The sequence below is a fragment of the Bos javanicus genome, chromosome 12 (assembly GCF_032452875.1).
Source record: "Bos javanicus breed banteng chromosome 12, ARS-OSU_banteng_1.0, whole genome shotgun sequence".
NCBI classification, from domain to species: Eukaryota; Metazoa; Chordata; class Mammalia; order Artiodactyla; family Bovidae; genus Bos; species Bos javanicus.
The window spans coordinates 77,116,003-77,138,325 of NC_083879.1; the positions used below are offsets into that span (position 1 = coordinate 77,116,003).

The window sequence follows — 22,323 nt, forward strand, 5'->3', positions numbered from 1 at the left end:
TTTAATGTTAGGAATTTCCAGCTGCTGAAACCAACTTCCATTTGCTTTGAATCAAATGACTGGAACTGGGGAGAAGGGGATCTTTGGCGTGGATGTTGGCACCCTTAAACAGAGCTCCTCCCTAGTCTGGGTCTTCGGTCTCCATGAGGGCCTCCGCTTTCCACTCTTGAGCGGGAAAACGGACAAGAACCCTGAGCGTGGCCTGAGGTCTCAGTTTCACCGTCTGTAAAATTGGATTGGAGGTCCTGGGCCGAGGCCCTTGGGCGCTTTATTTGTGATCCGCGAAGGGGCGGGAGGGGGGAGGAGGAAGCCAGGAATGAAGCCGGTTTGCGCCAGGCCTTTGTCTTTCTTTGCAGAAGCTACTCCCTTTGTGAGAGAACTCCCCGCCAGACTGCCTACTCGAGTTTTGGAAGGCTGGGGTGTAGATGGTCCCCACGCAAGAGGAGACTTTGGAAAGGAGACTGGGTGTCCCAGCCCAGCGAGGCCCGCGCGGCCGATGTTTGCCGAAAAGCCCTCTCCGAAAGGTGCCCAAAGTCGTGCACGCTGGCGGCGGGAGCTCGTCCCTGGCCCAGGGCAGCTGTTCCCATTTCGTCCCCGCCTCCCCGCCCCCGGCCCCCAGCCCCTCGTATTCCTTTAACGCCTGCTGCCTACTACATCCCTGCCGCCCTTAATGCAGGATGGGCCCTTCACTTCAGCCTCCAAATGAGAAGTGACATTTGCACTCGGCCCAGCCAACGCGTGAGCAGAGCGCGGGGACACAGGCCCATTGACGGAGCGCGGCCGAGGGGCCGGCGGGCTCGGCGTCACCCGAAGCCGCCTTAATTAATACCATCTTAAATAGTCCAGCAGCCAGCGAAGACAAAGTTGAAGAAAGACTTTAAGGCTGAGTGCCCCCTCGACAAGCTCTTTTTCCCCGTGTCATTCAATATTTAATGCGCCCGCTTCTAATGCTACTACTGGTGTTCCTTTCTCAGCAAGGACATTATTTTTTCACGGTGCCCATAGCCAGGGAAAGCCCTTTAGGCAAAGAAAATCAAAATGTTTGTTGTTTGGGATGACTTATAACTCTTGTTTAACACAAGCACTTTCAGGAAAGTGTAACAGGCGCAGCCTCCAAAGCAAACAACACAATCCTTGTGACAGAGTCAGACACAAAAAGCACATTGTCTTGCGGGCTCCCTCTTTTCTCTGGTGCTAGATGGGGGCCTGTCTCTCAGTGAACGCCGCGATGCCATTTCACTTTTGAACTATTGTTTTTGAGTTATGCCATGTGGTCAAAAGGAGCGAGAAGGGGGTTGTTTCCAGGCTCATAAGACAAACGAGTTGCCTTTTCATTGAAATCCCCCCGCGAGCCTTGAAAACGGAGTTTAAATGTCACCTCCGCCTTTCTAATGGGCGCAGGGCTGGAGGCGACCCTTCAAAGCGCCTGGGTGATAAACGACCCTTATTAAATATGGCCCGGGCCGCTGGGAACGTCCCAGGCCCGGCCCGTGCGCGGGAGAGCGCCCCTCGCTGGAGTGCCCGGGAGAGGCCGGAGCTTCCCCGGCCGCCGGGGGTGGGGGGCCCGGGCCTGGGCTCAGGGGTCGGGGTGGGGACCGAGGGTGGGGGCCGTTGGAAGACAACTTATTATCTGCCGCCCCATCCCGCCCGGTGCGCCCCCGTCCGCGGGGACCCGGCGTGAAAGGTTGGTGCGTTTCCCCCTGACTTCTTTTTTGTCCGTGGCCCAGTGGCGTCTTCAAGTCTGAGCTGCAAGGTTACTGATTTGCAGGCTGCATGTTAAGGCAGCCCATGTAAGTAATTTCTGCGGGCACCCCAGCAAAGGAGAACAAATCGCTGACAAAGGCGAGCGCTTTCGATTCAGCGGCGTCGTTAAGGCAACCCCGAAGTATTCCTCCTATAATAAGTTCCACTTCAAAGGGTTTCTCATTCAGCGGTGACTGCTTCGCACTTTTATTAAGTCCGGGCTTTTTCACTCGGAGGAATCATCTGTTTGGTTATTTTTCATCGTGTTTATTTTTCACCATTCACACAGTACTTGTATTAAATAAACAAAGAACAATCGCTCTGCAAATAAAAGTACTTAGGTGGGGAGAGAAGGAAGAGGAACCCGGGCTGAGGCGCTCCTGCCCCCCTCCCTGCCCCCCTCCCCCCGCCCCCGGCCTCTGCCATCACCCACCCCCACCGGCCTTTCTCTCCTCCTCTCCTCATTCTTTCTCCTTTCTCTCAAGCTGGGAGATTCTAAGGGGGAATCTTAACAAAAAAAGAGTGGATGGAAAGACACATATATGCCTGTACATATATACTATTACAAATAGGCAATGCGATATGGAATATGTATTTCTGATCAGGTGAAAATCGAGGGAGCTAACTTGGAATGAAAGGAAAGGTCACTGCAACTGTATCTTAATAGAGTGTCTCCAATACTGTGGACCCTCCTGCCAGACTCCCCTGGCCCTGCCCATTGCCATAGCAATGCCTACACTCAGCGTGGATGTACCATAAAAGCAGTACTTTGAATTTCAAAGAACATGCCTTTGAACTTATCTGTGCCTGCTTAGGCACTCCCCTATGTGAATGTGTGCTCCGGAGTGTGAGTGGGCGTGGGAGATGACAAGAGTGTGAGTTTTTTGCGAGATTTTCCTCACAGAGGCCAAGCGTGCTGGCCACCCCAGGGCCCTGTCACCGTGGACCTCCTTCCCAACCCTCCAGCCCTGGAAGGATGGCTTTCTTGGCCACGTGTCTGTTTTGGTAGACTGCTGGTGGAGGGACCAGCGGGCAGTGTGGTGTGACCGGCTGACAGTATTACTGTACGTCTGGGTTGTTTCTCTGTGCAGCTTGCTTTTCCTGTGACTTAAGGTGACCACTTGAGAAATCAGATTGTCTCTGCAGCTGCCACCCCAGTTGTAGTTCCCAGCCAAACTGGAATAACAAATAGTTCAGGTGAACATCTCTTGTTCCTTTTCATAGAGAAAGAGATAGATGATAGATGGATAGAGAACCAATATGGTCTCTGAAAGCTTCCAAATGCAATATTTGGGATAAATGGCAAAACTGTGATGTCACAGATCAGTTCTGACTTGGCTTTCAAGGAATTTGGGCGTCCTCTTTTCCTGTCTCCAGGGCCTCCTCTTTTCCTATCCCTCTTGTGTGGTCATCTCCATCTCTTTAAAAGAATATAATGCCTGCCCACCAGCTCTTTCTCTGTACTCTAGCATTTAGGAGCATTAGCTTTACCAAAGAGCATCCTAAATGGGGAAAAACACATATAAACAACAAACACTCCTGTGTTTGAAGATCCTCCCAGCCTGGAAAACAAAGGTAGATGATTTAAACAGCGTTCGCAAGGGCCACGAGGGCCACGTTTTGCCTAGGAAAGATAAAGTCTTTGATGATAGCCAACTTAGTGTCAATAGTGGCTTTCTTTGAGACATATTCAGATGGGAACCTCTTGCTTGCCAATTGCCATAGAAATCTTAACACACCATGAAGGTTGTCCAAGCGCCAAGCCTTCCGTTCTGGACTAAATTACTTTGAAGTGGCGCAGGACGAGCAGTGGTCAATTTCAACTCTATAGACTGGACAGAGACACTGGGAGTGGGAGATTGTGCGTTTTAAAAGCAGAAAATAAGAAGGGGAAACTTGTTTTATACACTCTATACAAGGTTCTGCTCATTGTCAGATATCTTTTATCTTTTATATTTCCCATGAATGAGTCATGTCTTGGTGGCTTTGTGTCACCCCCCTTTTCACGAGAAACTTCATTAGAGAGCTATAAGTTTTCCCATTGACTGGGGGCTTCATTTGAGTGTTTTTCTCCTTCGTCTTCTGGTTATTGTCATCTGGCTTCAAATAACCCCTTGCAACCTGTTTTCCCCTTTACTATGTTTAACTGAACCCGACTTTAAAAAAAAAAACAAGCCCACTCTAACCTTTTGGAGAACTGTTTATTGACATTACTACCGATTGTTTTTGAATAGTTGCCTTTTATCAGTTTTGTATCAGTCAGCTTAAAAACAAACAAGGATTCAGCCTTGTTAATATGGACAGCCAATCTTACTGCTCTAAGCCACTTGGGCATTTTGTGGCAATGAAGCAAATTTCTTCGTAACACCTGCCCCAAAAGGCTAAATTACTTATCTCCACTCAACTTCCAAGTAAACCACAGTATAAGTGGGTTCTGATTCCCATCACCTAATAAATAGAAGAGGTGTTTGGTGCCCACTACTCAGCTTCATTCAGGATGTTTTGAACTCCATACCCACCTTAGCTCCTGATTCTTTCAGCTTCTTTGTATCTGCAAACATCTCACTTGTCCTTTTCTCCATCTTTTCCTCGTTGTTATCCTTTTTCTTTAGAAAGAGGCTGGACAGCAAAGAAACGCTAAAATTTGCTTTTCAGCTCTCCACTGATGAGGATCACTAAGGCTATTATTAATTTTAACAAATGGGCACAGTAACCCCTGAGATTTATGCCACTGTGCTGTGCAACCTGCAGGGCTTAGTCTTCATAAATATACTGTATTCTTTAGATTAGATTGTAAATTAGACCAAGCTGTAAACATATTTTATTGCTTGGGGAGGGTAAAGAAATAAAGAGATCAAGGGAAGAGAATCGAATGGTTACTACATGAGCAACCTGTTCTGTTTGGAAGAGAATGGCAGAGATGTGCCATCATGTAAAACATAAGCGATACATAGGAAGAATACTTTTATTAAACTCTTTACTTCATAATCATTCTTGCTTTCTATCGGAGGTACACATTTTAAGTTTTTACTTTAAGTGTATCAGAAACCAATAAATCTGTGGCAGAGTTAACCTACGCATGGCAAAATACATAAAATACATATTCCTTTGTTTCATAATAAATAAACCTGTAGCATAATAAAGAATAGTGCAAACTACCATTGAAAAAGTTGTATAAATAAAACAACTCATTATAAATCAGGAATATTTTGTTTGAATAAGTTTACGATACATAAATTATCCCCCCAAAGTTCATACCTCATCTTATTTTGTCTATTTGAAAGAGTTTTGAAAATGAATAATACGAAAATCAAATAAACTTTAAAGATGTAGAATTGTTTTATATTCAAGTTTTATGGTCTTTTTCTTTATAAAGGAGGGTCTGCATGTTTCATATTCACCATATCAATCTGAAGACAACATTGAAAGGCTTTCAAAGTGACAGCACCATGCACTGTACTAGTAATAGAATATATCTATAAACTATATATAATCTCATCAACACAATGCAAAAAAGAGACATGCAGGAAGAGTCCTGGTTTTCACATTACGTTGTTCATTCAAGTAAGCTTAAAAATATATTTTTCCCATTTTCTTTCCTTTTTTTTTTTTTTAAATAAATCGTAGGTCATAAATGACCATCTCTCACCAAAATGTATAATATAATTCTTTGGTGTGCTTTGAACTCTTCCAGGAAAAAAAAAAAAAAGGATGATGTCTGAAAATAAATTAATTCAACTGTACAAATAATAGTGTTCACATACAAGTTATTAACAATGACAAGACTACATCCACCACTCACAGCACACAAAACAAATTTCTACAAACCCTGGGGAAGGGGTGTCTTCAGGGTCTCTGAGGATAAATTAGTGCTCTTTAGTCTACTTGTATGATGTTTATGATGGACTACGTTTTGCACATGAGATGTGTTGTACCAACCAAAAATAAATTGACTAAGAGTTATTGTCCTAGGTCCTTGACCTTTTTTATCCTAGCTTGACAGCTCTGGCAAAGGTCACACATTCATCAGTGTTTGGTGGTAGCTATAAACCTTTTAACAATTTTAATATGTATAGCAACTCCCTCCCCTCTTTTAATGTAAATCATACAGTGTAATTTTCAAGTGGGATAGAGTTCTGTATGCTCAGGTGGAAGAAAATGCATTAAAATGCAGTTTCCAGCGGTGAAAAATAAAGACTTTTTAAAAGGTCGATAAATAGTATAAAAGAGGGGTTGGCCTGTTTTTAAAACAATAGCTTTCCTAAAAAATAGGCATGTTGCCAACATCACACCTCCTTACACTTGCCTGTGAATTTTGGCATCCCAAGAACTTAGGATCTAAAACATAGTATTTTTATTACACAGGAAGTTTAGACAGAGTAAAGAGGCAGCAGCTGAGATTTTTGATTTAAAAAAAAAAAAGAAAAAGCACTTGAATTTCTTCTATTTTATAAAATATCACAGTTTCACAGTTGTCTACTGCAGCAGTTCTTCTCTCCAGTTGCTTGAACAATCACAGTAACACAATACATGGAGATGTACTAGGCTGCTGCATCTCTTTTTTTCAATCATACAAGCAGGGTACTGAAGGAATAATCCTGTATAAAAATACTGTGTTATGGTGAGATCAGTAATAAAAGAGTGGGAATGAAAAATTACAAGTATTAGAACTGAAAGGGTCTTTACAAATATTTTCAGACACAGGTACAGTCCAGGATCTGTTGGTGATGCAGCAAGTGTGAGTGGTTTACAATCAAGAGGCCTTTGCAGAATTAGGGCCCAGGCGGGAAGCAGAGGGGCTCCATTATGGTGTCAAAGGCAGTCCCGAGGCACTCTGGGAAGTGCAGAGGGCCTTGTCGCTGTGTTGAGTGCTGACTTAATGCTCTTTTTCTCACCCTTGTAAAGAACTACATCTATTGCATTGGCAGTGTGTGTCTTGATGAACTACGATCTCTCCATTTATCTTCCTTGGCACAGTTTGCTCCCAGTCCTGTCCCCCTGCAACATACAAGTCCAGCTTGGTTGGGTTTGTTGTTGTTGTTTGTTTGTTTGTTTTCTAAGGGGGGGGGAAAGCCCAAATATCTTAATTAAATTAATTAAATGTACCAACACCATAGGGTTTCATACTAAATAAATAGGGCTAATTAGACCTGGTGGCAAGTCTGAGTCGAGGGTTTGTCTCAAGCTCGGCATTGTCTCAGGTTAGGATGCGGTCCAAGGGCTCCCACTTATTACTTTACTGATAGTGATGGTGACTGATCGAATCTAATGTATCGTCCGCACGACTTCAGGGTTCGCGTACATGTCCTCGTCGTCAGACTCGGAAGTGGTTCCGTTGCTCGAAGGGGCGTGCAGGTGGCTGGGGGCCCCGCCGGCCTGGCATACGTACCACTCATTGAGGTTGGTCACCTGAGGGGACAGAGTGCTCGAGCGACTCCTGGTGGGGTCTAGCACAGGGGACAAGGGGTCGCCCACTGGAGTCCCCACTGATGAGTAGCCCAGGGCTCCTGGAGAAGGTGGCGGGGACTTGCAGTGAATCTTCATGTGTTTCCTCAGGGAGCTCGGGTGGGTGTAGGACTTGTCGCAGCCCCGGACCTTGCAGTAGTAGGGCTTATCGCTGGTGTGGACGTGGGAATGTTTCTTCCGATCGCTGCTGTTGGCAAACTTCCTGTCACAGCCATCAAATTCACATTTGAAAGGCTTTTCCCCTGCAAGAAAGCACAGTGGAGGTTAACAGGGGCTCTTCAGAGTCCTCTGAACTTGAGAGAATAATCTTCAAGCAGATGGAAGGATGCAACTTCCCATTCTCTTGAAGACCGACTCCCAGCCTAATTCCCAATTCCCAGGTTCCAGAATGCTACAGGGAAGGGATACTTCCAGGATGGGCCTGTCCCCTGGCCTGGAGGCTCTCCTTGGACTTGGGTTTTGGGAGAGGCTGGATGTCGACCCTGAAGTACCATAGGGGTCAAGGCGAGAAGGGCTAAGGGCTTGGATCGGGCAATAACGCTGAAATTCAACGGGGACCCAAATACCTCCATCCTTGTCCCCCTCGGGTCTATACACACAAAAATTCAAACAGATCCCCCGTCAAGATAAATGCTGTTGAAATAACTTCCAAAGCCACAGCTTAGGTGAAGACCGTAAAAAAAGGAGAAGGAAAATAAACAGATACTCAAGTAAAAGTAAACTGGGATTGATCAGTAAAATTATAATAATGGCATTTTGTTTCAGAGAGTTCCCCAGGATTTCACTGATGGAAAGGAAAGGCAATACACCAAAACCCCGATCTCCCCAGAAATAAAGACATCTGTGAAAACCACGATCTGACCACTAGATTTTTTACAAGCCTAGCTGGGCACAGAATAGGCTCTTGGCCTCTTCCTTCTCCCAGCTCTTCTCACAACTTACTGGGCAGTTAAGACCCTAGCAGAACAGAACCTTAACAAGCATTAATAAAGACCACATACCTCAGCCAGAGGCTTCTTCTAACATACTGTTTGATAGTAAACAGGAAAAAAAATGCTATTTATCAGAGTCTTTGGGCCCACTGCCCCTGTAAGCTGTCGTACCCACCCCAGGAACACAGGGCCTTTTAAACACAAGGTCCTGGGTGCAGGCAGTAGAAATGCTAAGACAACTAGATAACCCAGTAGAGTTACAGTAACCTACACTCTACACCTTGGTCTTAAAAAGCAAGGACAGAAAGACAGCAGGTAGCAGTTATGACTTCCCCCCTCACCTTAGTATCCATGAACTTGATGTATTTGAGTCCATAATTGAACGTTATCTCATACATACTGTGGTATGGTAATATATTTATTCCTTATATTTAAATTATTTTAAAAGGAGTTTCTCTACATTTCAGCAGCTACTCTGCTGATATATAAGATACAGTCTTTTCCTTGTTTTTCAACAAATTGTTTTTAAAAAGCCAAACAACTATTAAGACAGCTTAGTGTACATAAATTTTCTGTGGTGGATTCTCCTATACAAGAATTTCGGTGTAATTTTCTCTCTTTTAACTTCAGCAATGAATAACTACTTCAGTGCCAAGAGTATATTAGCACATCTGAAAAGTATTCAGATGCCTGTAACATAACTTACCCTACTTGGAAGTATTGTTTAAAAATTGAGTTATTATTCATATACCTCCTACACTGGCCTACAAAGAGGGAAAAACACAACATAATGCGATGGTAGTGACACCCTTTAAAAATTCTCTGTGGAGGGGCTGCAACAGAAATCAAGTTTTATCAAAACACTGGTTATTTGTCCTGATTCCATATTCCACTTTAAGTTGGAGATAATACTAACTTAATATAGCATTCTTCCCCCTAAAAAGCATAATCAGCTTTTCTTCAACATGGAGGCTTAAGTGGATTTATTCACCCTATGCAAATGTTGCTTTTTAGAACATTGTGTTTCTGCACAGGCTAAGCATTTATTGTGCAAAATAAACGGCTTGGACGATGCAAGCTTCACCACTGCTCACGATAAAGAGAAGCATTAAGAATCAGGCCCAGAAAAGGCAGATACCATGTGGAAAGAAAGGTAGAAAAGCCAGCACAAGGGGAGATGGAGGAAGAAAATAGAAAAAAAGGAAAGGGTGATAGAATTGCCTATTTTATTCGCGAGGTGGGCAGGTGGGAGAGAGCCAATTCTACCTGAGTAGGAAGGGTGAGAGGCCCCAGTGTTTACATTTCAGACGCTGACAGTGGGGTCACGTCGGAATTTAACTACTTATAGGGTTTTAGAGAGTGAGGGAAGCTATGTGTGAGAACTCCAAGTCAAGCTCCAAGAAAGGTTATAAATGGAATTGGGGGCACGTGGGTCAGGAAACGGGCCTTCTGGAGTGGTCGGGGGATTATTCCCTTTGATCAGCCTGTCCCGGGATCCCCGGATAACTGCCCGCTCCCCCCGCCCCTCCAAAAAGGGACAGCGTTGCGGTGGGGAGGGGAGTCCGGGCTGGCCCCCGCTGGACACGAGGATCGATGGCTCAGCGGCCCAGGGACCGCCAAGAGCACCCAGCGCGGATCCGAGCATCAAGGGGCGGGCGCTCGCATCCCTGCCGCAGGGACCCGGCGAGGCCCAGGCCGCCGCCGCGAGCCGTGCGGGGACGTAGTCCTGCGCGCTGGGAACCCGAAAACCAAATGGCCCGGGTCCCCGCCCCCGGGGGCGCGCCCTTGAGGCGGGCGGAGGGAGGCGGCCCGTCCCGGGGGAACCGGAGGGCCGGCACCCGCGCCGTGAGCTTCCAGCTCCGGGCGCGAAGCGGTAGAGCACGGCCCCAGCCCGGGGCAATCTCCGGGCCGGGAGGGAAGGTCCCCTCCCCTCGGAGGTGAAAAGGCCGCAAGGGCCCGAGGTTGCGGGCGCCGTCAGGGGGTTCCCCTTGTGGGGGGCGCTTCACCGCCACAACCCCAGGCCTCCGTCTGGTCGGGAAGTGCTGGGCCCCGGGGCCAGCCGCTGGCTTAGAGGGGCCGGGGAGGTTTTACGAGAGCCCGGTGGGAAATCTCCTTTTGGAAACATCATTTAAGGCGGGCCGATCCCGATGAGAAAACAACGTGGCTGGCAGACCGGCCTCCGGGGAAAACGGGCTCCCAGCCCGGGGGCATCGGCCAGGCCACAGGAGGCCTGGCGGTTCCCGGCGGCAGGAGGGAGGCCTGGGGTTCCAGACTCGGGCCTCCCGGGCCCGGCTCCTCGCGCAGATTCCCCGCCCCTCCCCGTAGCCTCGGCCGCTGGCCAGGTGTTGGGGCCCCCGCCTGGCGGCTGCCTCCTCGCCACCGCCACCGCCGCCGCCACCGCGCCGATAAATCAGCCAAGTAATTGCCAAACGTAAACTCCAGTTACTTAAGTGTCCTCCGAGGGGTAATCTCGTCTGTCCCTATAAATCCCGACCGAGCTCGCGCTCATCGGCGCTCCGGCCCTGCGCGCGCGCCCGCTCCAAGGGGGCGCACGGCCCACCGGAGCCCACCCGGCGCCCGAGGCCGCAGCTGTCCTCACCCCAAAAGGGGGCACACCCCCCCCCTCAAGGCAGGGGCGGGGCGGCCGGGAAGGGGCCCCACCGCGGGCCATGGGCCTCAAGGAGCCTCTGCAGCCCGCTCCGTCCTCCTCTCGGGAAAACCTTCTCCAAAATGACGGAAACCAATTTCTCAGCACCCTCTAGGGCCCGTGTGATAAAACGTGTGACGGCGCGTGTGAGTATAGGTGTGTATGAAGGCGTGTGAATGAGCAAGTGTGACTGTGTGATCAGGGCCCAAGAGTGTCCCAGCTCTGAGGAAGGGAGTCAGGAAGAACACGGGTGTGTGAAGTTGTTGCTGGTGTGATGTGTGCGCGCGTGGACGTGTTCGTGTGGGGTGTGTAACGGTGGGCGACTGTGTAAGCGCGTGCGTGTGTGTTTGTGTGTGTAGGAGGAAGGTCTCCTGGGGGCGCATTCCTTTCGCACTCTACACCCTGCCCGGAAGGGACAACACTCCCTTTCCTGTCCCGTCCCGGAGGGGTCACACCGCGCTGGGCCCCCCGCGGCCCCGATGTCACCGCTAACCCCCACCCCCCACGCGCCCCAACCACGCCCGCTCTTCGGACACCGCGCGGGGCCTGCCATGCGGTGAGGGGGCAAGTGCCGCCGGAGCGGCTCCGGTCCTGCGCTCCTTCCCCATCGCCCTCCCCAAGTTTCTGGAGCCGGGCGGATAGGGGCTGCCGACCGTCCTGGGCGCCTTCCTGCTCTGGCGACGGCGGCGGCTTCTGCTCCGGGGCGGCGGCGGCGGTGGCGGCTGGAGCGCGTGGCCGGTCCCGGCGGAGCGGGCTGCGGGGAGCGCTGGAGACTCGAGCGCGTAGGAACGGAGCGCGGGGGCCTGTGTGTGTGCTATCGAATTACTTATTCATAGAAAAAAAAAGGGGGGGAGGGAGAGAAAAACAAGAAGTCACATGTCCGGGTTATACAGATGCGAAGAGAAGCAGCGGAAGGAGGGGAAAACAAAAAAATGAAGAGCAGGAGACGAAGGAGGAAGAGAAAGCGGCGGCAGAAGCGGCGGCGGCGGCGGCGGCCGGGGACAGACACCCACCTGTATGAGTGCGCTTGTGGATCTTGAGGTTCTCGGAGCGCGCGAAGACCTTGCCGCAGCCCGGGAAGGGGCAGGGGAAGGGCTTCTCGCCGGTGTGCACGCGGATGTGGTTGATGAGCTTGTATTTGGCCTTGAAGGGCTTGCCCTCGCGCGGACAGTCCTCCCAGAAGCAGACGTGACTGCTCTGCTCGGGGCCGCCCACGTGCTCCACGGTGACGTGGTTCACCAGCTCGTGCATGGTGCCGAAAGTTTTGGAACAGGGCTTGGAGCCGCCGGCCGGAGGCGGCGGCGGCGGCGGCCCGGCTAGCTCCTCGGAGTCGATCCACTTGCAGATCAGCTCCTGCTTGATTGGCTGCCGCATGTAGCGCAGGAAGGCCCCGGCCGCCCCCGGGAGGTGGGGGGGCTGTTGCGCTGGCGCCGGCGGCGGCGGCGGCGCCGGGGGCGGCGCGTGGTGTTGCAGGTGGGGCCCTGGTCCGGTGGCTGCGGCCGCCGCGGCCGCAGCCGCGGCCGCCGCCGCCAGGTTCAGGTTTAAGTTCACGGCTCCGTAGCCGTGCAGGGCGGCGGCCGCCGCGGCCGCCACCGCCCCGTAGTGCGCGTCTCCCGAGCGCGGCGCGAAAGGCGGCTCGGCGCGGCCGTACAGCTCCGCCGCCGCGGCCGCAGCCGCGGCCGCTGCCAGCCCCAGGCGCATCTGGCCGTTGAGCGGGTGCGGGTGGCCGCCGGGGCCTCCTGGCGGCTCGTGCAGCGAGGGGAAGAGCGCCGGGCCGCCGCCGCCGCCGCCGTCCGGGCCCGCGTAGGTGCCGCTGGCCGAGATGAACATGCCACCCGAGGCGGGAGGCGGGGCCGGGTGCTGGGGGGAGCCGGGGCCCGAGCGCGGCTCCCCTCCGAGCGGGGCCCCGTGCATGGCCGCCGCGGGGGCCGTGGCGGAAAGGTCCCTCCGGAGGACGAAGTCCCTGCTGTGGCCTTTGCCGCTGCTGCCGCCGCCGCCACTGTTGGTGGTGGTGTAGCCCGAGAGGGCAGGAGGAGGAGGGGTGGGGGGAGGAGGGGGAGGAGGAGGGGGCGAAGGGGAGGGGGAGGAGGAGGGGCCGGGGGCGGGGGCGCGGGGGACGGCCCGCCGCGGGCGCCCCCGCCGCCGGGGGCGGTGCGGGCGCCGGGGTGCACAGCCGAGGCGGCGGCGCGGGCGGCGGCCGCCGGGGACTCGGGCGGCGCCGGGAGCGCCTGGGAGGGAGGTCTGGGGCCGGGCGCGCTCGCCTGGGCCATGTGCTCCGGTCTGAGCGGAGCGCGGGCCACGCCGCGGTCAGCGACCGGGTCCCGCAGGCGGAGGTGCGCGGCCGAGGCGCGGACCCGGGAGTGGGCGGGCGCGCTGGCCAGCGCCGGGAAGCCTGTCATGTTCTGCAGCGGCCAGGCGCGAGCCGCGGCCGGATCCGCTAATCTCGGCGCGGGCGGGTTCCTCTTGCTCAAAGGGGGCTCCATCAGAGCGACACAGTCAGACCCATGGACTCTCCCTGGGGGTACTTTTTTCCCTTCTCGGCCCGCCCTCAAAAAAATGTATGTGTTAGGCGCTCTTTAACTTCTTTGTCCTGGCCTCCTAACTCCGCTCATTCCCGTTCCCACTCGGTCCTCCAGCGATTGGCCGAGCGGACACCACCTCGGAGCTGCACAGTGGGACCGAGATTTTGGAAATGGCAAGGGTGGGATTGGAGGGAGCAGCGTGATTGGCAGCAGGCGCGGCTGCCCGATTGGCTCCCTTTCCGGCCTTCGGCCCAGCGGGCACGCGCCCCCGCGCTCGCGGCCGCCTTCGCTTTCGCTTCGCGCCCCCTCCTCCCCCGGAGCCCCGCGTCCCCGCCTCCCACGGGATGCCCAAGTTGCACTTGCAGAAAGTTTGCGGCCGGCCTGCGCGCGCAGCGCCTAGCGTTCCCAGTACGCGCCTTGCGGAGAGCGTGCGCCGGCACGCGGCCGAAGGGCGCCAGGCGGCCCTGGGCTGGGGGACCCCTTCGGGGAGCAAAAGGCGAGGGGAGGGGGAGCCCCCAACTTCAAAAGCATTCTCTCACGGCACACCGCGTCCCTTCCAGCATCCAAACACTTTCTTACCTCCTCCCTTGGAAGAGCGCCGGGCTGTTCTCTGGGGGAGGAGGGGGTGAACAGATGTATGGCCTCCATCGTGCTCGAGGACAGGATGGTGGAAACTTATTTGGGAAGGCACTCAATCTGCCGAGCGCTCGCGGAGGGCGCACAGACAGTAGACGGAATGAGAAAGGATATTAAAATCTTATTGGTTGCAGAACACCAGGTGAAGTTAAAATACATCTTTCTCCAAAGGAACCGTCTTACCTAGACTTTTTAGCTCATGGAATCCTTTTCAGCATGGTTCAAAGGAGTCAGCTCGAAGTGTAATCTCACTGCTCATCGGTTCTAGATCTGCCACTTCCAATTAGATCTACGGAGGGGGAGGGGCATCGGGCAGTGATTCTAACTTTTGCTTCTCCGAGATACACTGGCAGGGCAGGACAGACAGCATCTGTCCAGGGGGAAGCGGCTAAAATAAACCGTATCTTTTAAACAGAAGTTCTCCTTCCGGTGCAGAATGCAGTCCGCATGGGTGCCTCATTTTCTCCGAAAGGACCACAAGTTAGATTGAAGCCAATAAAATAATTATTTTAAAAGCAAGCAGTATCTTTGCACTTTATGTGCTAATAGAATAACCTGTTACCATTTTTCTAAAAAGTTCATCAAGCAGGAGAGATGCTTTCCTTGAAAACCATAAAAACTGGCTTTCAAAAAAAGTAAGCCTCACCCCCTTTCAAGCGATTTGCTATCAAATCTTTTTGAAGAGAGAAATAGGTCTTTGCATCACTTGGGAGGGGGCAGTGAAATGTGACATCCCTCACACTTAAGGGTTCTTATTGCCCTAAAGTGCCATTTAGTTTTTAAAAAGAAAACATCTTAAAATTTTGCCATATGCCATGGTGCTCAAAAATTAAAGTCAGGTTTTTAAATTGTTTCTGCTGCCCTACATAAAATTATTTTTTAAAAAGAAATCATGACTAAAATTCCCCCCCTCCCGGTTTGGGATACAGTAAAACATGTTACCCACTTAATTCGTTTGCTGTCCAAGTTAAAAAAAAAAAACAAAAGACTCCATAAAGCCATCATCTGTGAGATCATCCTGAGAAGTGGGAAGAATTATTTTGATAAGAGCTGATTCCATAGCTGCATTTACACTGGTGTGAACAATGTTTAACAGGGAATTTCCCTTCGAGCCTTGAGAATGTCATTACTCTTATAAAACTGACAAACCAACAAAGAAAATAGTACAATCAGATTTCAAATGGGTATTTTCTTTAAGCTTCAGTGAAGCTCAAATAAGGTGAAATAAGCAAGGCTTGAGTGCAAACACAACAAAAAACAATTTAATAAACAATAGAGACAAAATCCATATCTGTATTTGGAGAGGAGGAAGTCTTTCACAATGTTTTTTCCAAGACTTAAAAAGTCTCAAGCCACCCAGGCAAGGTGAAGGAAGGAGTGTGTCATCTCTATGAATGGTTTATGAAGAAAGCATCTTATTTGGAATTGTCCATTGTCTTCACTTCCTCTCAGAACCTTGCAAATGAGGCTCCTCTATTTGAATTTTTTAGCGATAATCATCAACAAGTCCATAATGGCAGCGTGGCATGCAATCCTGCAGGTTATAAGCAAAAAGAATGAATAAAGAAAGAAGAAAATAAGCCCAACCTAGCCTTTAATATAGACTGTTGAGCATTTTTATTGTGCAATAAAATGGGTACCTCCACCTCTTTCAAAATAGCTTTTCCTCAAAATTATAACTGCTTTGTTTTATTGAATTGCTGAAATTTAATGGTTTAATGGGTGAAGGCATGAAGGAGAGGCTGTAAAAATGTGAATAATGGTGCAGCAGAGCCTTGCCGGAATCTGGAACCCGCCTCCTTGTACAACTCTTGTTAAACACAGCGTGATATGTATCTGTCATCGATTTAATATGTCTTAATTCAAATATAGCTCCCTGATCAATTTCTTTTTATGGGAAGCTTTAAAAAAGAAAATCTTACTTAGGAAATGATAGAGGTTTGGATAGCAATGAGAAAGAGAGATACTTGTGAAATGTGTTTAATGAATATTTGCAAACTTATGACCAAACTCAGACCCTAAAAAAGATAATTGACTCAGGTAAATCGACTTGAGACGCTAATTCTTTAAAGAAAGAACTGGAAGCAAAATTTCAATCAACACCAATAAGGCGCCAATAAACCGCCTGCCAATTAAACCTGAGAATAGGCCTGGCTGGATGATCATCAGGAAGGCTCGCAGTGGATTTCCGGATTGCCTTTCTTTATAAAAGAGCTTTTTATTTTGTAGAGGCGCTTTTTGTTATTGTGATGACCCGCCTGACCCCAGGTGCGCTGGTTCTTTTTCAAGCCATTTTGAGAGCCAAATCAAAACCCCTTCACATCCCGAGTTTCTAAGGACCCAATAACTGTGTCACACTTCCTAAGTAAACACCAACAATTTCCAGGGCGTTGAAGAAAATAAATACTAGTGTGCTTTTTTTTGTTTTTGTTTTTTTGTTTTTAAGCAAAAGGGTGTAGAAGTCGTTATGCCAGTTCCCCTGTGGATTTAGCCCCATATTTCCGCGGTGGTGCTGGTCGCCAGGGCAGAGCCTCCAAACCCTTGCTCCTCTCTGCGCGTTTGCAGCGGAGGTGCTGGTGTGGGGCCAGCAACGTGGCGACCCATGGAGATGTCCTTTCTAGGGTCAACAGGTGCTCCTCGGGGAACGTGGATTTCCAGACTTTTTTGCTGCACCCCGAACCCCAACCGGTTCCCGGCCCCAAACCAAGGCGCGAAGAGGGTGGGAAGACGCCGTCAACGCCGAGCCGGCCAGGCCGCGCTCCGCTGCCTGGAGGCGGCCGAACCCGGTCTCGGGGTGCCCAGGCGGGCGCTCATGGCTCCCCGCTGTTCCGAGGGCCGGGAAGGGGGTGTACTGCGGCTCCCCGGTACCCTCCGGTCGTCCCTGGACTCAGCCAAGTCTCCTCGCGATGGGTGTGGGCAATTAATAAATTCTATGGGAAGTGAATTGGACATTTCCTGGCTTTTGAGCCTTTGTCTGATTGTTTCGGCAGGCGGGGGTAGGGGGTGGGGAGCAGGGGGTACGCCGGGGACGGGGAGGTGGACAAGAAAGGAGCTGGGGGACCCACTGAGCTGGCCTTTATTGCCTTTGCAATTGCTTTATGGCTACCCCATCCCGCGTGGTTTCCGCAAGGGCGGCCTCCTTGCAGAAGGGCTGGGTGCCCAGCGGTTTGGAGCACCTTGCGCCATCTGGGCTGCGCCAGAGGCAGGTTCAAGGGCGGAGAGGGTGGTCGGAACCCCTCGAAGGGTCAGAGGACTTTTGTAGCTCAGCCCAAGTGCTCCCCAGTGGGTGCTCAACTGGGAGAAGGGTTTATTAGCAGACAGTGGCGGGGGGGGGGGGGGTGGGGGGGTGGGGAGACCTCTCAAGAGCTGGGGCGAGGGGAGCACGGGGACCCGCAACACTGCGTTTCAGTTGAGCTCTGTCGTGGCCGGAAGTGATGAAGACTTCGGATTCAAGGGCTTTTCCCGAATCAAGCTCTCCAGGCCACTAGGCAGTGAGGTACCCGGCCCTTTGCCCTGCTCGCACTCGGCGGGTACCAGTTGCCCAGCCCCCAGTCCTCACCACTGGCGACCTGACTTGATGGGACCTGCGACCCGGCCCTGGGGCCTTGGGTGCCAGGAAGCAACGCTCAGGTCTCAGTTCTAAGAGTTTCTCCGAGGGTTCCCTCCGTTTCCCGCCCTTCTGAGCCGCAGCTGAATCCTCAGACTCCTCGAACATGTGTGAGGCTGAGAGTAGACAGATGAGTGCTTCTTGATAGTTTTTGATCCCTGTCCCATGAACATGGACTTCATGAGGATTCAAAACCAAACCAAAAACCCCAGAGGCCTGGGGTGTGAAGCCATCACTGGAACCTTGGGATTTGTTTATTCATTTGTTTTGGATACTCAAGAACTGGACTCATCCCATTTACACCTGACCTTAGTACTTAAAAACCTTGAAAAATTCTGCCTCTTTCGAAAAAAATCAGTAAGATTGACCTGTCATCAAATATTATCATTTGGTTATCATTTGTTATCCTGAGGGGTGGGCATTGTTGAATGGCCTTTGACCCACATTCAACTGTTAAGATTGGTAATTTCTTGCAAAATCCCTAATTGTCGTCTTTTAAAATATGTTCAGAAGGTCTAAACAGTAAGCAGAAACCCCCTTACCTGTTCACATTTCATGTAACCACCCAATACTTCTTTATGTTGGCTCCAAGATGTATTTCTCCTCCTCCCTCATGCTTTACTCTTTAGAATGTTTTTGGATGGGGAATAAAGGAGAAGCAGAAGTTCTTTTATTTCTAATCTCAAATTTTGTGAGTAGTTTCCCCTCATTCCATACCCCTTCCAATATGTATACTTCAATATTTGAAGAAGCTGTTGAGATAAATCAAATACTGACACATTGACGGATTTACTTGTGTAAGCAATATGGTTGACATATGGCATTGTTATTTATGAATGACAGCATAAATTGTATTACAAAGTCTATTGCAATAACACTGCAGTTTATTGGAAAGCTGCTCGCCTGTCACCGGTATTCAGCCTCTCTGGCTGTAGTTTGCCTGGGAGCCCAAAGGATAACTGCCCTCAAAATAATTAAACACATTGATGTAAGCCATTGCCTTCTGTTTTGGGGGGTTAGTTTTGTTTTTGTTTTACAGCAGTAGAAACTCTCCCATCAGGAAAGGAGACAAAGTAAAGACAGTTAGTCCTCTCGTTTTGCAAAAGCACAACCACTGTCACCCAGAAATGTTGGCTTCTGTTTTTTTGTTTTTTTTTCTTTCTGAGTCCCTAATGACAAATATACAAACATTTGCATCTCTCACTAAACTGCTAGTGAACATATATTTTATAGAGAGAATTTTTATAAGCCCGGTTACAGAATAGTAAATTTTAACTGTAGAAAAGTTCTTTTAGCAGGCTAGAGAGGGCCTTATCCCCTGATACTCCCTGCTTCCACTAAAGCTCCCCCTTTTTAAAAATGGTATTTAAAAGTTACAACATTGGCTGAGATTTTCACAATTTCCCCTTCTTTTACATTACACTTCTCTAAACCTCGGACAAAGCTCTTTTGTTCTAGGTGGGTTTTACAGGGGAGGGGGTCCCCCACCACACATGTGGTCCTTCATGGGTCAGGGGTCGCCCAGCCCAGGAGTGACTGAGAGGCTGAATCAAAGGTGACCTGCAACTTAATATCCTGTTGATGATCTTGTTGAATTTATGAGTGTCTGTGATGCAGAGGACAGTGCTGAAATCCTGTGAAATCCCCCCACTTTTTTTTGGCCCAGTGTATATGGACAGTCAATTCCACATTTTTTCTCCCATCTCTTCCTCCATTTCCATCTTTTCCCTTAAGAGGAAAATTAGAAGGTTGAGTGGTATGTTCACCCAGTGTTTCTGCTTTCCAATATAAAGATCCCTTTTGTTTGCTTGTTTGTTTTTGGCTTCTCCTGGCCAACAAGATGTACCCTAGCATGTGAGTACCCTGTGTGTGCCTCTGCATTGTTTGTAGGCATATGTACACAAAATACTCAGCATACGACAAAAGAAGCCAGTCACCCGTTTACAGAGGCCCACAAACCGCAACGAGGTGTTCAGTGAATGAGTGCCCGGGTGTTTGATGGGATTTACTGGTGTTCTTGTGTGTTTTTTTTGGTTTTGTTTTTGTTTGTTTGTTTGTTTGTTTTGAAGACAATCCGAATTCTCTACTACACTGCCATTCTCTCCACTTGTTGGGGAAAGGGTTGCCAGCCCTGGGACCATCCATATACGGAGAAGCCTGGAGTCTCGCTGGCCTAGCCCTGTGCTGGCCCCAGGACATCTGAAAAGCTCAATTTTGGAAAACTTAGAAAGAGAGCAAACGTTTGCCCTATGGAGATGGTTAGGGGTCCCCGGGTTCTGACACCAACACGGCGGGCCCTTCTAGAAACCTGTTGAAAAACTGAATTTCACTCTCAGGGTGCGGAAGTCGGCTGGGTTTTTTTCCTTGGCCAAGGACCTCAAAGGTACTTTTGAGGCAATGACTCTGAAAGCCTTTGCAGGTTTTTTTTCTTTTTTCTTTCTCTCTATCCCTTGCTTTCTTGATCTCTCTCTCTCTCTCTCTTCCCCCTCTCCTTCCCTTAAAAACAAAAACAAAAACTGTGTCTTGAAGCGAAGGAGTTCCGCGGTTTGTGGAGAAATAAAGCACTTCTAAGAGGAGACGGCGACGTGACTTTGAACTTGGCTCAGCTCCTGCGTGTCCTGCAGAGAGAGAGAGGTGAACTGGAGCCGGGAACGAAGAGCCAGGAGCGCCCAGGCCGGCGGATCCCCAGCGGGGATCAGCCGTCCGTCCCACCGCCCGGCCGCGCGGCCCCTGGATCCTGGGCCCGCGAGCGCCCAGCGGCTTCGGCCCGCAACGGGCGCCGAGAAGGGGGAATCCAAGCGAAAGGAGAGGAACGGGGCGGGGAGGAGGGGACAGAGGAGGGCGGCGGGGGCGAGTCCGTGGGAAGGAAGGAAAACTTGGAGAAGTCTGATGGTTTGGAAGAAGAAGAGTGAGGTTTGCGGACATGCAGGATTGTTATTCTCACGACCATTATTTCTAAGAAAATATTTTCTTTGGGAAATACTTTCGGGGTAAGCTTTGCCAATTCTCCCCCCTCCTACCCCTCCATACAAATTGATGAATACAAGAAACAAGTGTGAAAGGCTGTGCCTTGGGCAGATTCACTGTATCAGGGCAGCCCTTCTGCCTGGCGTATTTCACTCTCTCTTTCTCTCTCCCTGGTCCCTTTCTGCCTCGAGGGGCAGTTTGACATTTGCCTTCCCCTCCCCCCTGACAGAGGGAAAGGTGTGCGCAGAGGAGGAACATTTCCTTCTTTCAGAAAAGTCGAGAAGCCCCAGCTTCCGAGCAAAATCCCGGGCTTTCAGACAAGATGCCCGGGCTTTCCTCCTCCTCGCCCCCAGCCCCGGGGCAGGGGCAGGGAAGGCGGGCAGCGGGAGGGCACCGGGCCCCTTGTGCGCGGGGCTGCGGTCAGCTCGGATCTTTTAGGGACCCGCTCAAGCCGGGAGAGGCTGCGTTGTGCGAGCGCAAGGGCCGGGTTCTGCTCCAGAACGCCTGCTGGAGTTCTCTTCCCGCGTTTTCTTTTTTTTTTTTTTTTTGATGGCCTTAATTTCAACTTGAAAATTTGAAATGCGTGTTGATTATTTTCTTCCTTGAATTTTATTTCAACTCCCAGAGATTTTTATTTTTAAAAGCAGTTCTCTCTGCTAGCTAGGCGAAGAAAGGCGCTGGCCTCGGGCCTTCCATTCGCACCTCCGCAGCCTCCGCGGCCCGTCGCTTCCTCTCCGGTTACCTCCAGAGCGCGAGCTTTCGGCCTCGGGACGGGAAACGTCCTCAGCGGCCAACCGGGGACCTGGGACCCAGAGAGCAGCCTCGGGCCCCGCCATCGGCTAGAGCGGAGGGCTGCGGGGGTGGGGGTTCTCGCTTCTGGAGAATGATTTATAAATATCTTCTAGGTTTGAGCCCTACCAGTCTGGAGATCTCTTTTCCCGGGACTCTGATGAGCCTGACCCTCGGCCGAACTCCAGCCTGAGCCTGGCTTGGCCGGGCGCCTCCGGCGTCCCCACACCTCCCACCCTACAGTGGCAGAGGCCCGGACTTCTGGGCACCCACCCCGAGGGTGACACTGTCTTTAAACCGCTTCCAAACAATCCCCTCCCTCGCGGGGGCCGCTGCCCAGTGTTTACAGCCTTAATCAGAGAGGGACGCGAGCGGCGGGAGGAGTGGAGCGCGCCGAGCGCCGGGTGGGGGCCGCGGCCGGGGAGGGGGCGGCGTTTGGGTGAGTGTCCAGAAAGGTGGGAGGGAAGGGCACGTCTGTTTTTTCTAGCCACCCCCCTCCCCATCCTGCACCTGTGTGTTCACTACCCCAGGACAAGTCGACAAAAGTGTGTGTTGGGGAGGTGGGCGAGGATCAGGAGCGTGCCAACACGTCCGGAGATCTGCCCCTGAGCCGCGCGCCCCCCGGCGCCCTCCAGGTGGGGCACTGGGGCTGTAGCCTCCCGGCGCACAGAACCTCCCACCTCGCGGGCCCGGTCGCTAGCCACGTTCTCGAGCAACCAGAGGTGCCCGCTTTCGGTCCCCGGAGAAACGGTGGCTTCTACGGGAGGGCGTGGGCGCAGAGTACGCAACCAAGGGCACTGTGACCCCACCCCACCCCCGCGGCCCAGACCCTCGCTCGGCCGGCCACCGGGCTCGGGGGAGCGCCTCAGCCCGCAGGACGAGGAGCCGTCGCGCCCAGGCGCACGGGGATGCGGAGGGAGAGGCCGGCGGACCCGGAGGGCTGCCACCATCCGCGGCGGCTGGGGCCGCGGGGAGCTGCTGCGGCGCCCGGGCGGAGGGGGCGGGCCGGCCTCG

At 51.5% G+C, this 22,323-nt stretch overlaps 1 protein-coding gene across 1 annotated transcript; it reads right to left on the reverse strand.

Annotated features, from left to right (window-relative positions):
* Positions 1-5,058: 5,058 nt before the first annotated feature.
* ZIC5 (Zic family member 5) lies at positions 5,059-14,100 on the reverse strand. The gene is given in 3 exon segments (XM_061435289.1): positions 5,059-7,451; positions 11,802-12,866; positions 12,869-14,100. Coding segments are annotated over 3 exon segments (1,911 nt in total). The 5' UTR covers positions 13,272-14,100; the 3' UTR covers positions 5,059-7,008.
* Between the last annotated feature and the right edge of the window lie 8,223 nt (positions 14,101-22,323).